The sequence below is a fragment of the Macaca thibetana genome, chromosome 11, assembly GCF_024542745.1.
Source record: "Macaca thibetana thibetana isolate TM-01 chromosome 11, ASM2454274v1, whole genome shotgun sequence".
Lineage (NCBI taxonomy): Eukaryota > Metazoa > Chordata > Mammalia > Primates > Cercopithecidae > Macaca > Macaca thibetana.
The window spans coordinates 21743231-21761490 of NC_065588.1; the positions used below are offsets into that span (position 1 = coordinate 21743231).

At 36.6% G+C, this 18260-nt stretch overlaps 1 protein-coding gene across 2 annotated transcripts in view; it reads right to left on the reverse strand.

Moving 5' to 3' along the window:
* The window catches only part of GYS2 (glycogen synthase 2), a 62477-nt gene that overhangs the window by 11592 nt on the left and 32625 nt on the right, over positions 1-18260 (reverse strand). For both annotated transcript variants that reach the window (XM_050747614.1, XM_050747612.1), the window contains exons 6-11: positions 15263-15380; positions 14961-15081; positions 12485-12591; positions 11747-11806; positions 11190-11268; positions 10301-10414 (exon numbers count right to left, since the gene is read on the reverse strand). In XM_050747614.1, the coding sequence (XP_050603571.1) occupies positions 10301-10414; positions 11190-11268; positions 11747-11806; positions 12485-12591; positions 14961-15081; positions 15263-15380 (599 nt within the window). The remainder of the gene's footprint in view (positions 1-10300; positions 10415-11189; positions 11269-11746; positions 11807-12484; positions 12592-14960; positions 15082-15262; positions 15381-18260) is intronic.

The window sequence follows — 18260 nt, forward strand, 5'->3', positions numbered from 1 at the left end:
TCAATGTAGGTTCATCTGTTGGAACAGATATACCACTTTGGGGGATGCTGATAAGGGGGGAGTCTGTGCATGTGAAGGGGCAGAGAGCAAATGGACACTGTACTTTCTGTTCAATTTTGCTCTGAACCTAAAACTGTTCTAAAAAGCAAACTCTATCAAAAGTGGATATATACAAAACTCCTTATTGTGAATTCTATGTAGTCAATTAATTCTCACAATTTACTATTTTTGTTTTTCCAAAATTTTGTATTCGTAACCAATTTATGGTTTCAATTGATGGCTGATTGTAGCTCTGACATAAATGTTGATTGATTTCGTTTGTTAATGAGTAGAAGGAGCTGAAATAACAGAGACATTTGTTGGAACTTCACGAGTTCGTCAATAATGCAAGTGACTTCTTTGCTGGGTCAGATAGTAGTTTTTGAACACGGACAAAATTTTTTTTTTTGCCACTCACAATGTACAGGCTACAGATGCAGGAATCAATACGCAGTAAATGAAGCCATGATTTGTAGTGTTTGCCTATTTTCATTCTAAAAATATTCCCACTGCCACCAAGGCCATTTTTAAGCTATCAATATGATGTTGCTGAATTCAGAGACAGGGAAAGCAGTAGCACATCATTATAAAGCATTTGCACCACAAAGATCTGACAGACATAAAGAGTCTCAAGTGCATAGGTCACAGTAACATGCAGTAAATAATTAAGATATGAGGAATTTTGAGCATTACCTTTCATTTAATATAGTTGACTTATTTTCAAATTTATATAATTTAATTTTAGCAATAGCTGTATTTAAAACTGGCTCACAAAGTTTCTGAACATTTAACTATTGGCTCTTGTGCACTTTTATGAGCCAGTTCTGGGCCCACACTGGAAAGGCAGAAACAAGAGCATGGACATTCTGTACTTTCTGTTCAATTTTGTTGTGAACCTAAAACTGCTCTAAAAATAAAGTCTATTAAAATGTACACATTTTTAATAGATTCACATTCCTTTTTGTGAATTCTATATAGCCAATTAATTTGCACAATGTGCTATTTTGCCTAGTAAGTTTGTGTGTGTGTGTGTGTGTGTGTGTGTGTGTGTGTGTGTTTTGGCACGTATTTTGCCCAACATGCTATTTTATCCTTCTGGTTCCTACTATTCTCTCCATCTCTCAATTCAGTGACATCACATTGGTAGCTTGACAATGGCCTTGATGGCAGGGAGAGTTTTCATAGAATGAAAATAGGCAAATACTACAAATCATGGCTTGATTTACTGTGTATTGATCTCTGGACTCAAGAAAGTAATGGAAAAATATTAATAGTTCAGGTTTAGCCTTAAAATGTGTTGTATCTGTAACCATTACATTGTGACACAAAATATTACTAATGATGACAGCATGGCTATAATTGGAAAGTTGTGACTGGAATAGCTGTTTAAGTTGCTAACCGTGTGAATGAATTGTCCTATTTCTCCCACTTACTACAGTTATCACTGAGCTATTATTAGATTATCTCTCAGCCTCACCCATACCTAAGGGGTTATTGAAAATAAGTGACATCTGATATAAAAGTATTGGGAATCCCACGTTTACAGAAAGTTCCAAGTACAATATGAATTCATGTATTTTCAGAACCATTCATAAACTGCTGACTTGATGCCCAGCATTCCCACGTACTTAATGTGTATTTCCCACAAACAAGAGCATTCTTACATAATCTTACAAAAACATAAAAGTCAGGAAATTAATGTTGATACATCACTACCGTATAATCCTTAAACCCCATTTAAGTTTTCTGATGATTAAAATAGTGATTTTTAAACCAAAGCATCCAGTTCAGAATTACATATTGCATTTAGTTGTCACATCCCTCTAGAGTCCTTTAATCTGGAAGAGTTCATGGGCTTTTTTGGCTTTCCTGACTTTGATATTTTTGAAGACTATAATCTATTTATTTTGATGTATGTCCCTCAATGTGGGTTTGTCTTATGCTTGTTCATAATTAGATTTAGTTTACACATCTTTGGCAGATATATCACAGAAATGGTGCTGTGTTCTTTTCATTGCATTTTAATCAGGTGGTAAAGGTTTTCTATTTTTTTCATTAATGATGATGTTTATTTTGTTTTTGTTTTTGTTTTTTTTTTTTTGAGACGGAGTCTCGCTCTGTAGCCCAGGCTGGAGTGCAGCGGCCGGATCTCAGCTCACTGCAAGCTCCGCCTCCCGGGTTCACGCCATTCTCCGGCCTCAGCCTCCCGAGTAGCTGGGACTACAGGCGCCCGCCACCTCGCCCGGCTATTTTTTGTATTTCTTAGTAGAGACGGGGTTTCACTGTGTTAGCCAGGATGGTCTCGATCTCCTGACCTCGTGATCCGCCCGTCTCGGCCTCCCAAAGTGCTGGGATTACAGGCTTGAGCCACCGCGCCCGGCCTGATGATGTTTATTTTGATCTCTTGACTAAGGCCAAGCCTTTTTGGCTTCTCCGCTGTAAAGTTATTCTTTTTTCTCTTTGTTATTAACAAGTATTGGGGCAGTTATTTTGAGGTTGTGTAAATATCTCGTTCCCAATTAAACTTTTAATTAATATTTTTATTGGACTGCTGGTTCCTTATGTCATTCAATGCATCCTAATTCCTTACTATCTTTATTTATTTTGACACTCAAATTGTCCGTGATTTGGCCAGTGGGATCTCCTTCAAGTTTGTTTCTGTATATATTTAACAAGTCTTCATTGTTCCTTGAGCATTTCTTTGATTTTTGACACAAGAAGTTTCAGGCTCATCTTGTACTTTACCTGTCACAGTTCTAGAATCAGCCAATTCTAAAGGCAGCCCTGGTTCCCTTTAGTAGCAAATGGTATTTAGCAATCAAGACCTGGCTACCAGGTGTGCTCACTGTCATTGGCCTATTACTTCCCCCAAGTGCTCTGAGTAGACAGAGATAAATCTCTCTCACACACACACACACACACACACACACACACACACACACACACACACGGTTTTTGCTACCTTTAATTTGCTATATATTGGGTCAATCTTCTTCTGTGTAACTAATCTTTCTCCACACACTCCCTCACGTGCACGGATGCCCTCTTCTCTCCACTCTGGCTCTGACATTGCTTTAGGCTGCTCCTCTTTGTGTAGACATTTCTCAAACTGCTTGGACTCTGATGCCTTTCTCTGGACTTCCACAGTACTCTCCCTGTTCTAGTGCAGATACCTACCTTGTGTTGCCCACCAAATGGCTTTAGAACTGAATTGTTCTGGAAGGAAAAGGAAAGATAAAGAAAAAGAAGACAGGCCAGGTGCCGTGGCTCACTCCTGTAAGTAATCCCAGCACTTTGGGAGGCCGAGGCAGGTAGATCACCTGACGTCAGGAGTTCGAGACCAGCCTGGCCAACATGATGAAACCCCATCTCTACTAAAAGTACAAAAATCAGCTGGGCGTGGTGGCGGGCACCTGTAGTCCCAACTACTCGGGAGGCTGGGGCAGGAGAATCGCCTAGAACCTGGGAGGCGCAGGTCGCAGTGAGCAGAGATCTCTCCACTGCACTCCAGCCTGGGTGACAGAGCAAGACTCCATTTCAAAGAAAAAAAAAAGAGAGAGAGAGAAAGAAGACAAACTAGTTTTACACAAGCACACTACACTTCTCGTGTTTATTCATGAAATAATAAGTACACATTCTTCAGAAGAGATTACTTTGAAGAAAAACCCTAACTTGGATATGTAACAATTATCATTATATTTGTAGAACATTTTATATATTTTAAATATACATATTACCTCATTTAATCTTAGTGACATTGTGCAATTGGTAAAGAAGACATAAAGAGGGCCATTGCATTATCAATTTTAAATTGATTTTTGTCACTTTATAATCTTATATACCAAGGATTAAAGTGGAGAGTTTTACCCCTTGGATCCTCAAGGACATTACAAACATTAATTATATCTCAGCAGATCCATAAGTAGGAGAGAAGTTAAACTTAAGAAGAAATAAAACAAGATATGCAAACCGCAGTACTTAAGAATTCAATCACAGAAATTACAAAATGGCAAAGTAACAGTGAACACAGTATTTTCACTCATAGAACATGATTTGAGTTCCTATTATGTGCAAAGTACCTCACTATAAAAAAAGACAAAAGACAAAGATACTGTATTTGGGCAATCATCAGATTGGCAACCCATTGTACTCTCTCGGCAAAGAACAAGAAAGGGGGATTTGAAAAGCATTGTGTCTGCTTTAGCGTTTCCAAGCTTAGGAAAAGTTGCACTCTCCAAAGTCCATTTTGAAACATGAAAACACCACAGTTCATTTGTTTTGCTCCCAGCCAAACAGAATGACAGCACAACTAAAATAAGAAAACAGCTGCTCTGGCCCTAAACCAGCCAATTGCAGAAGCCCAGGGATGAGGAAGATATATTAGAGGTCAGCTAAAGGTTATAAAGAGGATTAAATGAGATCCTGTATACAAAAGCCCCAAGGAAAACTCCTGGCTCACAGAAGGCCCTACTTAGATCAGTAGGAAAAACAAAACAGAAACAGAGACGAAGACTTGTCTGACTCTTTATTCCAGGACAGAAGTAAGGTCTCCGGAAGTTAGTTTATTTTTACACTGTGGCAGCCCACAGTCGAGACATGAAATCTTCAGCCTGGGCTTTCCTCACCATACCACATAGCTAAGGCAAAATGATAAATAAATTCGAATTCAAAATCATCTGCAATGTTTGCTGAATCAAATATGACATTCATATCAAAAACTTATCAATGTACTCAGAGAGTTTAGAGCCACTCTATAGAGTTCTTTAAGTAAGCAAGTGATTAAACAGTTACTTAAATCAGCTCAGGCCTAAGTTATTGCCAAAGTTTTAAAGGATTGTTAATAAAATATAATACCTAATTCTGAATTGATGGGAATTTTTCTCAGTGCTTTGAGTATATAGTAAATGTCAGGAAGGAGCTGTACATTTATTTTGTGTGTATCTGTGGCTGCCTTATGATAATAATAAATGAATATCTCAAAATATTCATGAGTTTAACTGTATAGACATAAATTACAAGCCAAACTTTCATCTCCACTCACCCTATGAAAGTCACGTGCTTTGATATCTCTGTGCCTTCTCCTCAACTTTTTTTTCTCTGCCTGGTGAGTCCTCTTTCCTGTTATTTACATGATGAATTCCTGATCATTAATCAAGATCTAGCTAACCTGTCATCTCCTTTATAAAACGTCTTACCAAATCCTGCAGGAGAAGATAAATCCGCTTTTTTCAACTCTCACCAAACTCTATTCACATCTCTCTTCTAAAAATAATGAGTTCCCATCATGTGTCAGATACTGGGCTAAGAACTAAAAGAAGAGAATACTTATTATGTATTGACTATGTGTCAAGCTGTTAAATGAAGTACCTATTTATGAATTATTTTTGAGATGGGGTCCCACTCTGTCGCTCAGGCTAGAGTGCAGTGGCACATTCATAGTTCATTGCACCCTCGAACTCCTGGCCTCAAGTGATCCCCCCCCCACCTCAGCCTTCTGAGTAACTGGGATCATAGACAGGAGCCACTGCACTTGGCCTATGTCTAATTTAATCCTTACAGTTCTATCAGTATGGGGTTATTTTATCACCATTCACAGATGAGAAGACTGAGGTACAGACAGATTTGTGAATTTACAAAATTGGTAAGTGTCAGGGATTTACATATTGTCTTCATGGACTTAGTCTGCTGCATTCTTTATAGATCTGCCAGCCCTGGAAATACAGCTCAGCTTTCTTTCTGGAGATCTTAGCCCCAGGAATCTTGACTGACAGCACCAATTGCAACAGCTGCTCCTAACTTACAGGACTGGCAGAAAGAGTACCAGTATAAAGTCATTTCTGCCCAACAGGTGCCTTTAATGGGCAATTTTTGTTTGGGGAATCCCTATCCCTATTAATAGGAATCTGTATTCAGTTGCTCATAGAATCAGACACCTATCTGTCTGCCAATCTGAAACTATTTTGGTAAGTGGGAGGTACATATAAAGGTAAAACAGAATGGAAAGGTTGCTGAATACAGGAAAAAGTTGTATGTAGTAACATTAACACTAATATATTTAAAATAAGTTAACAGTAAACCAATTTATGCACACACAAAACACACACACATAAAACAGGCTTCTTTTGTATTAAGAAATGAAGCACTGTAAAATAGTTCTGAATTTGTGTTAGCTGTAGACTGCACTATTGAAAACTATTTTTCCTATATTTCTGTGTACATGTGTATGTATGTATTCCTTTCTTTCTTCCATTAACTGACAAGCCATGTTGAGGGGTTTTGGACCACCGCATTTCCCCTGTGTGAGGCACAAGTGCTGCTGTGTGTGTATATTTTTTGTATATTAGCCAATTTTTATCAATTCTTGTTTTTTATTAAATACATTGACTGTCCTTTCTAGGAAGGAAAGAAGGAAGGAAGGAAGGAAGGAAGGAAGGAAGGAAGGAAGGAAGGAAGGAAGGAAGGAAGGAAGGAAGGAAGGAAGGAAGGGAGGGAGGGAGGAAGGGAAGGAAAAAAGGAAGGGAGGGAGGGAGGGAGGAAGGGAGGAAGGAAGGGAGGGATGGAAAGAGGGAAGGAGGGAGGGAGGGAGGGAGGAAGGACAGATTGAGGCATTTTTAAATCTGGGCTGCAGTCTGTGGCTCTTCCTACATCATCCTTCCTACCTGCTCTCTCTTCATGGGTATATTGACCTGCAAGACCTGCATCTCCCTGCCTGCACTTGCTTTCGACCCCTTGGTCCTTCACAGGGCTTTCCTTTAATTAGTCCTTTGCATATCTAACCTCACCTTGGCAACTGCTTCTCAGAGAACCTAAACAGAGACAATACATATGAGACATGATTGCTGCCTCAAATAACTGAGTTCTTCTAGAGAAATGAACACATAACATTTTTAAAAATACAATTTGTTGTAATAACTCATATAACTATAGTAGATAAAAGCTTCTCGAGAATGCAGATAAGGAAACAACTATTCCCGTCTGGAGTAGAGGAATGTGTGTTAGGGAAAGGGGCAAGGAAATAATGACTTTTAGGTTGGAGCCCAGAAGAACTGTTAGAATGACAGGTAAGAGTATTTCAGAAAGAGATGATAACATCAGGAAGGACACAGAGGTATGAAAGTGTTATGTATGCTTAGGAAATAAGGTATTTTTCCATTCCTGGAAAATTGTTTCACTGAGGCAAAACACTTTTAAAACACAGATCAGCAAGGCATTCTTCATTTAGAGCTTCCAATTTCAAGGAACTTTCCAGTCTCAGTCTTCCCAAGAGCAAGGGAAGCATAAACTATTGCCAGCTGCATGACCCATCCCTCCTTTTCCCACTTTCCTTCATCCCTCCCTTCTATCTGCATGTATTGTATGTAACATGTGCCAGGCAGCAGACAGATCCTCAGAAAAAGATATATAGATTTAGATAAAAGCGTGACACAAAATGTTCTGAGAAAAATAGAAATCTACAGGGAAATAAAAGGCTTTCCGTGCCCCTACTATTTCCTTTCCAGGAGACAGAGAGAGAGAGAGAGGGAGAGAGAGACAGAGAGAGACAGAGAGCGACCAGCCTAGGTTAAACTATATGAGAATGAGGCCTAGTTAGTACTGACATCCTCTGCAATGAAGTATAATACTAAAAAGTGGTATTATAATACTAAATTGTGGATATAATACTAAAAAGTCTAAGGGATAGGTTTTTCTATCTCTTAGAAATTATTTCTATCCCTCAGTATTATTTTTACCTTGATGGATACATTCCTGCATTCCCAGGGATGTAGCTCACTGATTGTAGGAGGTGTGCTAGGTGCATATATTTCAGAAATACAGAAACACAAATGAGAAAATAAAAACCACTTACAATGAAAGTGGCCCCATTGTCCTATAGAAATAATACTTATGGGTTTTTAAATAAACATAGAAATCGCCACTTCTGATCTTAAAACTTGAAATTTACATTTGTCTCATCTGAGTTCCTCCCTCAGGAAACTGATCCTCAGGCAAGGCACAGAAGCTCACCAGATCACCACATCCAGACAATGAGACGCCAGACCCCTCTTCCTCCTGATTGCTTCTTTATCATTTCCTAATTCCTCTTTTACGTTCCTTCCCCGCTTGTGTAAACTCCCCAATTTTAGTCAGATGGGGAGATGAGTATGAGGCTGATCTCTCATTGTCCTAGGCTGCAGCACCCGTACAGGGCTTCTTCCCCGGCAGTACTCATTTTCTCAGTAACTGGCTTTCTGCCTCACGAGCAAGGGGACCCAGATCAAAAACCTGGCATCTCAGTAACAATGCTATGGCCTAGGGCCATCTATGTGCATATGGATATGTTTGATATAAATGTTTCACAGCATGGAACATTTTATAAACTGTTTGTGTTACTTAATACTGTATAATGAAGTCTTCCTACAATTAAGAAAATTTCTCCTACTTCAATTTCTGAAATATTTCTCTTTTTATTCTCTGCTCTTTCTTTCTTTCCCTCACTTTTCTTCCTCTAATTTTCTCTTAAATCTTGAAGTTTCCTTGGACTGACATTTTTCTCTACTCATTCAACCTAGTCTTTTTTATTTTTATTTTATGTTTTTTTGAGACAGAGTCTCACTCTGTCACCCATGCTGGAGGGCAGTGGCACAACTGCAGCCTCTACCTCCTGGGCTCAAGGAATCCTCCCACTTACGCCTCCCTAGTAGCTGGTACTACAGGCATGTATCACCACACCTGGCTAATTTCTTTGCATTTTTTTGTAGAGACAGGGTTTCACCATGTTGCCCAGGCTAGTCTTGAATTCCTGGGCTCAAGCGATCTACCTACCTCAACCTCCCAAAGTGCTGGAATTATATGTGTGAACCACTGTCCTGGCCCTCAACCTGGTTTTCAGTGTGTCAGGGTCATCATTCCATGATGTCCACTGCTGCCCATGCACCAATATCTCTCCTTCAAGATTGCCCTCATCAGCTCCAGGCCTATGTTTTCTCAGTGCCCATTAAACATCTCAAGTTGTATATCTGACATGTAACTCAAACTCAATTCATCAGAAACCGAACTCAGTTCATGACATGACCCTCAAACCAGTTTCTGCTAAAGACTTGTTTTGATTTTTAGGAAGCATTGGTTAAATACTGAAGCCAAGAGGCTATTATTCTTGAATTTTCCCTCTTTCTTACTCCCAGTATCCAACAGTCACTAAGGATGACCTTTTCTACATGCAACCATCTCTCCCATGGTTTTGTAAAAACATCAAAGGGAAAGAGGGTGAAGGCCAAATTTATTTGTCTGACTTTTTTAACATGGAGAAATATAAGAAATATTTATAGATAGCAAGAGAAGAAGCTAGTGATAACGATGAAATGTACAATAGAACAGAAGGTAAAAAGATAAGGCAAGTTTCCTAAGAATGTGCGTATTGAAATCTTAGAATAGTTGTAAGAACCTGAAGGAAAAAATGTAAGGATGGTCAAAATCTATATTTGAGGCCAGCTTGGGAGGACACTGAAGGAGTTCATAATTCATTTAATTCTCAATTAGGTCACCTGCTAAAAACGAAAGAAAGAAAGGGGTGAAAGTGGGGTCATTTGAAAATATTTGTTGTGGCCATTTGATCTTGAACATTAGTGGATGGAGCTTAGTAGAGGTAAGCAATTATCTGTTTGCATGTTCGTATTCGTCTTCTATATCCAGAACCATGCTTGGAATACAGCAGGCCCTCAGTAAATATCATATAGTTTAAGCTCCATGGTGGCAGAAACCAGGTCTTATTCATATAAATGTCCTCAGCAAGTAAAATTGTGCCTAGTCATTGTAGAAACTCAAGCCAAAAGAATGAATTGCTCTATAGAAAATTATATAAAAACATTATCAGCCACATTCTCCGAAACTGGAAGCTTCTCATATTATCCCCTTAAGTTGAAGTTTATTAGAAAGAAACAAACACAATTCATGTTAATATCAACAATCCCTTCATTCAAATAATTCTTAGAATAATTGGTATCATTAAAAAGTAATTTCCTTATGCTTATTGGCAGTATTGCACAGTGGAAATAAATGCTAGAATTATAGCACAAAGCCATGAATATGCTTCAATTTTCAAGAATTATACGAAAATATTCATTATACTTTAGTTATCCGAGACAAGAAACTGAGCCACTTTTCCTTTAAAATACTTAAAATATTTCTTGTAGATGTAAAAACAACTAAGAAAAGCTCCTAATAAATTCTCAGAAAATATATTTTATGTAAGTTTAAAGTTCCCCACATAAACAATTAGTTCTACCTTGACTCTGTCTGTGCGGTTGTTGAAAAGTCCGATCCGTCTAATGGTGCTGAGGATGGGGTCGGTGGAGTCATCAATCATGTTGTGCGTGGTCACTGGGGGCAATGACTGTCGCTGAAGTATGAGAGGGAAGGAAATGTCAATTGCAGAAAGAATTAATAAGGGTGACTAATTTCAACAATAAGTCATTGACATTTCATCCAACCTTCACACCTTCAGTCTTTTGAGACGGCACTAATGATGATGACTAAGTCTTGTGTGTCTTTCAAAGGAAGATATGGGTTGAAAAATCTCCTTTGCATACTATGAACACATGAAGCTTTTGCTTTCCCCCTGCAACTACTATATGAGAGACCTGGACTTCCTGACTGCTTCCAGGACTTATTTGGAATATAAAGGTGTCCTGAAGTCTTGACTTAAGATGAACTTTACTGATTTCTTTCAGCAAGGCTGTCCTCCAGTACCTGATTCTTCCCTATTATAACAAGCATTTTGATGCAAGTCTAACACATTTGTTTTATCTCTTTTGTAATAATTCCACTCGACTAAGAAATACTCTTTTCTCTAATGTGACTCAAATTCTATGTTTTGGAAATATTTAGGACTTTTTTGTAATTATTAAACTATACATGATTTTTATAATGAATATATTGATTCAAAAATAATTTTGTAAGTGAGTGGAAAGACAAATTTCATGAGTTTTTTAAGGAGTCCTTAAAACCACTAATGAAAAAATGTCCAAAGTAATCATTTAAGTGACTATGTAAGAATGTCTTTTTTAGCCTCAGGTCCAAAAATGTTCCAAATTAGCACATTCCAATAAATTAAAATACTGATTAGATAGAATTTTGTAACTATGGGACACGGTAGGTGCTTTTTTCCTTATTACCTGAGTTGAAAAGATGGCTCTTTTCATAATTGTTAGATCATCTCGATCTAAAATATTGTTCATGTCAGGAATTTCTCCTCTGCAGGGAAAAAATGTTAATAACAAGAATAAAAACAGCTGGCACTAATTCAGTGATTCCTAAGCATCAGATTATATATTATACATTTCATGTATTTTAATAAATAATGTTGATTATTCTATTAAGTAAATGTGTTCATATAGACTTAATATTTAAGTACATATTTAATACACATTGTCAATATATATTTTGAATTAAAATCTCATGAAGTCTCCCTCAGCTTCAGACTGACATATCAACCCTTAATGAGTTCATCATTGAATTAGAACTTGCCTAAATATAACTGTGTTCTTATTTGTACAGCTGTTTACAAGTTTTGTCAAATGAAGGATAAAACACTGTTCACATGACATAACACACTTTCAAAGATTAATTCCTTTATATTTGGAACAAAATTAACACGTTATGATATCTAAATTGTTAAGTTTGAATCGTGAAGCCTTGAGTGATTGAAGTACAAAGCATTTCAAGCACCTACCTTAATAATGCATCATAGAGTTTTTTTCCAAACTTTTCCTTCACAGAATGTGCAATGTCCCTGTTTGAAACAGAAAGATTTATCATTTAAACAGTATGACAATGTTTAATCTTTATTTGTTATGATAATACTATTGTTTTGTTGACATTCTTTGATATTACATTCTTTGAAATTACAGGTATCTTTTTCATAGTCTCTTCTGTTATTTTGCTACTTGCCAATTCAGCTTGACTTGACATCTCTGGAGCTGAGGCAACAGAACACCATGGCCAGCACAAAGTGCTTAAATTTTTTTTTGCTTCATGATGATCGGAACAGGGTAGAGAGCAGAGAGGGGGAGTAGATAGATGCATAGATGTAACAAGACGGGAATTCATTGATCATTGTTGAATCTGAACTATGAGTATAGAGGGGGTCATATTACTAAGCTTTTTGCTTGACATGTTTTTAGAATTTCACACACAAAAAAGCTACAAAATGTTTGACTCATCTTTAAAGATTTCTACAGGGCCTTGTTCCTTCAATAGTAGCTCATTCCAAAATTTGTATAACACCTATAATGTTATAAGCATTATAATAATCTAAAATAGTAGCACGATGAAAAGAGAGTCAAGTATTATCTGTCTGTAATAATCTAAAGGAAAAAACAAAGTTCAAGGCGATACATGAGATATCATTCACTTAAAAGAAATCTTTTTACATTTATTGCTTGAGAACATTCACAGGACGTGAGATTACCACAGTTGTTTTCGCACTGCTTGTCCTTTCAGGGTTTCCACGTTGAAATTATTTGTCTTGGCAGGCATAATGAAAAACACCACCACTGTGACGTCACTTTTATGCATCTGATGAGGAATTAGTAAACACAACAGAGTCAACTATCAAAGATTTTTTAAAAGTATGATAGATTGAACTTACACATAGAAAAGTAGTGTTTTAAATACCAGTAGATAAAAGGAATAGTTATTATGATTCACAGACAAATTATATTCACCTTCCTGTGACTTTTTCAGAAATTTTAATTAAAATTAACATTTAATTAAACATTTAATTAAATTTTCAATTTTCAGTCAGTATTTGTCAATGAACAAATTGACTTTCAATCAGTATTTGTCAATTAACAGTTTGAAAATTCAAACAGATTATTTTCACGCCTTTGACAATCTAGAATAGATAACAATTGCTATTGATAACACTGCGCTTTTCTGTGGTTAAAAAAATAGCATGAATGAGAGCTAATATTACAAGACCAAAATTAATTCTTTAAAATTTCAGATTGGAAATTTAATGAAGATTTAAGCTTTGGTAAAAGCTAAAATAATATTTAAATTTTTTTGCTTATTCACATTGATTGATGACAAATAGATTATTCACATTTTTCTGCTAAATGTCTTGATTCTCATGATGTTGTATTTTGGTTTTTAGCCCTAAAGTAAAAAAACAAGCACATGCTGAGCACTGTGCTGGGGTGCTTTAAATATACTACCAATAATCATGTATAATAGGCATTTCTCTCCTCATTTGATTAATGTCAAAAGAAAGGAATGAGAGGTTAAATATTTTGTCTGAGTTCCTACAACAGGTTAGTGCCAAAGCTGACATGTAAACTACTGGCTTAGCATCTCTCGAAAGGAAATGACTTATTAAGAAGCTATAAGAATGAAAGCATAAACTCACTTAAAATCATGCACCTCTAAGAAGGTTTATGTGTTCTGGAAATGACTGACTAGCTCCAAAGTGTGGGGCACTTTACCATCTGGTACGTAGCTTCGGCTGTCCGCGGCCTGACATTTTATTAGGGAAAGCTACTAAAGGCATACAATAGGAAACTCACCCTAGGACCAGCCAATGTGCTATCAAAGAATAAATGTACTATGTGGAAAGAGAATTCCTTCTTTTAACTTCTCCAAGTATTGCACTTATGTTTTATGTCTAGTATAATGGTAATCAGTCTTTTCTTCAAATCTATAAATAAAGTGAATATTTAATAATTATATAAATACATTTATTAATAATGTCCCTAAAGACTCTGCATATTTGATGTAGTTGTGAGTCCATTATAAAGCTTGTTGAATGAATATATACTAGGAAAATATGAAGTAAGATTATTTAAGAATGATCTTTTTAGCCTTCAGTTCTATTTTGCAGAGTTGGACTTTATTAATGAATTGCTCGCTTATTAATGTGACTTTAGTAAATTTTTTTAGCATATTTGGTATAATGTCTGCTCTAAAGCAAAAAATGTATGTCCGAGAAATAAAAATTTAACTCGAGTGTAGTAGAAAACTCAGGAAAGTTTAGATTTTCTCATTATCTCATTAAAATGGAAATTCTACACTCCTCTCCTGTGAATATTTTCCTATTACTTATTCTGTATTTTTATGTGATTGGGATTGGAATTGGAATATAAACCAATAGCTCCCATCAATACCTATGACATGGTACCATTTTTTTTTATAGTTGCTTCTATTTATGCATATTGTATTGCCCAGTTAGTTGAGAACCCACTTTGTATCCCACCTTCCTGAGTGAAAAAATGATTTCACATTGTTGGGAGTAAGAACCTTCTTTTTCCTCCTTCATGCTTTCATGTGATGTGACATCCACTAGTTCAACAGTTTAAGACTCTCAGTTGCAGGAAGGAGGTGTGGCTGGGGAGGTGAGTGAACCAAGTGTGTGTGTGTCTGCCCTGTTCTATAGAGAGTTAGAGATGTCTGGTTCGACTGCCAGCTATGTGGCACATGCTTCAGTTGGGGGAGGAGAGTGATGGTCAGAGCTTCCTATGATTAAATGGCTAAGAGTAATAACAAGGTTCAGTATTAGGATGCCTACTGCCATGTGCATAAGCCACATCTTCCATTATAGTCTTCAATGATTTTTTTGAAAATTAATAATTTGCTCTCCATCACTTGATTTCTCTATACTAATTTTTCAATTGATTACAAACTCATGTGAGGTAAAAGGTATGTTATAATGACTTCTTAAAATATAGCATATATAATGGGATAAGCTTAAGCTTCTCCTAAAAAAAAAAAGACAACATTATAGACAAATAGACAAGTCAACACTGTGGCAACTCCAATATGTAAACTGAAAGGCTGAAGCCATTTTTGGAATACTATTATCATTTATTCTCTTGAAAACTATTCTTCACTTCCCACAGAAGAAAGTTCTCCCTACAAGGGTGTTATATCATGTCCTAAAGCTTTCTTACCCTCAGCAGGAAATTTAGCCTGGATAAGGATTCTAGGAAGATGTCAGCTCCTTTGTTTGAAAACTCATATCTCCCAGCAATGAAAAGGAACAAAGTCTTTTCAAGATCAAAGTCCAGATGACTAAAACAAAACAAAACAGTTTCAAATGAAATACAGCAATAGTAACAAAATGTACACAAGAATTCTGTTAATGTGCAAAGGGGGCTGGGAGAGATAAACATTTACTATTACAATTCTGTTTTCTCTCTACCAAAGATCCCTCATATCTGATCCTTCTTTTCTTTAATAAAGAAAATCATACCCATAGAAATGACCTCGAACAAAATCTTGGATTCTGGCCTTGTACATGGCATGTAGATTTTGAAACTCATGCACTGCTGAAAATTTCTTAACATTCAAGCCATTTGGAGTAACTACATCTAGAAAAGTAAAACAAAATTATTATTAAAATTCTCTTTTCAAAGAGGGTACATTGTAGAAATAAGTATCTTTAAAACTATAAAGCTAGATGTTTATTAACATTCTACTTTCTGACTACCATAAAAAGTAAAATTTATAAAACTTCCAGTTCATAAAAAGTTCATAAAAATTCACAACAAATTTTATCTATTGATTGAAATAGGAAATCAGAAATGCCTGACCAAAATAACAATGAGGGACTGGTACAATGAAACAGGTTAATCAATAGCAATAATAATTGTTATTATAGTATTCATTTATTGATTATTTAATGCGCACCAGGTTTTGCTTTAAAGGCTTACAGTGTAACTCAATCTCTTCAACAAACCAAAGGAGTGAGTGCTCTTATCTGCATTTTCAGAGGTGGAAACTCAGGCACAGAGTTGTTCAAAGACCCTGTCCAAGAGCACACGGCTGGTAAGTCGAAGCAGAATCCATGCAGTCTGCCTCCACATAGTGTTTCCTTAACCCTGCACTAAACTGCCTCCTGCCATCTTGTTTTCCACACGTGTATGGGACACCTTTTGTACATTTGGAAAATTGGAAAAGGCAGCCTCTTACTTCTAATTTCCATTCTTATTTCTATTTCTTATTTCTAACACAACTGATGCATTCTTCCCAGGAGATTCTGTTGCTCAGGCAGGAAGACATTCTTGGTTTTCCAAATAGTGGTCTGTGACAAGAAACAGAGGGACCACTCATAGCATATGATGGAAACTACCTACTGAGTTGAATACATGGGTTATCACATTTAGTAGCATAAAAGCAAAAGCAAGAAAAAAGAAGCTATGTTAAAAAAAAATTTAGCACAGGGCTCTGAAGATTTTTGTAATTTTAAGAATCTTTTCCAGCCTGGCCAACATGGTGAAACCTCATCTCTACTAAAAATACAAAAATTAGCCAGGCGTGGTGGCAGGCACTTGTAGTCCCAGCTACTGGAGAGGCTGAGGCAGATGAATCGCTTCAACCCAGGAGGCAAAGGTTACAGTGAGCTGAGATCGTGCCACTGCACTTCAGCCTGGGTGAAAGAGCAAGATTCCATCCCAAAAGAAAAAAAAAATCTTTGGCCGGGTGCGGTGGCTCAAGCCTGTAATCCCAGCACTTTGGGAGGCCGAGGCGGGCGGATCACAAGGTCAGAAGATCGAGACCACAGTGAAACCCCGTCTCTACTAAAAATACAAAAAAATTAGCCGGGTGCGGTGGCGGGCGCCTGTAGTCCCAGCTACTCAGGAGGCTGAGGCAGGAGAATGGCGGGAACCCGGGAGGTGGAGCTTGCAGTGAGCCGAGATCGCGCCACTGCACTCCAGCCTGGGCAACAGCGTGAGACTCCGTCTCAAAAAAAAAAAAAAAAAAAAAAAATCTTTTACAGTTAACTGCCTATTTTCTTGATATGGTTCCACAAAATCAATCCAGGCTTTTTGGTCATTTTTTGTGGAAAATAAAAACTTACTGATTTTTATGAGTTTTTATTAAGTAATCTGACATTTGTTATACTCTTTTACATACATGGCCACCGTAGAACCAATTTTAAGTAGCAAACGTTTCCAGTGAAAGCTTTCATGTAATTCCTAAATGAACTATATAATGTGATTCATATAGTATGACAATTACATCTTAAAATGTATTTATCTTTCTATAGCAATTACGTAGGGCTCATTTTGTGCCAGGCCCTATTACATTTGACATATAATAATTTTTTAAATTCCCTATGAGTTAAGTTGTTTTCACTGTCCCCATTTTACAAATGAAGAAACCGGCCTACAGAATATTAAGTCATTTGGTCAATGTCAAGTGAGTGCAAAGTAACAGAGGCTGGATTTAGAACCAAAGCAGCCTGGCTCAGGAGTCTCTGCCCTTTTGACGCAGTGGTGTCATACAACTGTACCATACAAAAAGCTATAGAAGGCAAGAATGTATGTGGATACCAGCTTATTATGGATTGTAATCCTCAGCAATTTTCTAAATTGTTTCGAAAACAATTATAAAAAAAGATCTGTGTCCTGAAATTGTCTGTTTATTAGCCTAAGGAGTTAGGCCAATGAGGTCTTCTAATATCCATATTAATAACAGAATAATCTCATATGCACAGGCCTATGTGCAGTCATATGCTGGTAAAATTTAACAAAAAGTACTCCAGGAAAAAGAGAGAAAAAGAGAAAGAGAGAGACAATTTTAGTATTTCCCTTTCTCCAAGATGTAAATATTCCCATCATGACTGATTTCAAGCTACCAATGTAAGTGCAGAGTTGGGAAGAAAAGTGCAGTAACACCATTATAGTATTTCCATCCATGAAATATATATATGGATGTTAATGCACCATTATATAGGTTATAGGTTTTAGGTTATTTTTATATAATGGTGCAGTAACATATAATGGTATGACTGCGCCATTATATAAAAATAACCTAAAATCATAGTAAAATAACTAAGAAATGATGTTAAATTAGTTAAATTAGTTTGATTAGTTAAAATTAATTATTTCATATAATAGAATATGAATAGGTTTTCTCTGGAAAAGAGATCTTTCCCTGGAAGCAACATTGGTCACTAATTTCTTGCTATTGTTCCCAAGTATAAGACAATGTCAATGTTACCCACATTTCTGATGTTAGGCAACACCAACACAAAGGAAAAACATTGACTAAAGGATGGTATTAGCTAGAGTTCATATTAAGGTATTAGCATGGGCTCAAAAATCAATAATTGCAACACTATTAATGATTATATTAAAGGGAAAATGACAAATTTTTTAAAGCAACACAGGATATTTAAGGCAAACGTTGTATTCAGTTTTGTATCTGTAATTAGTAGATTTATAATACTGCCTTCCCTCCAATAT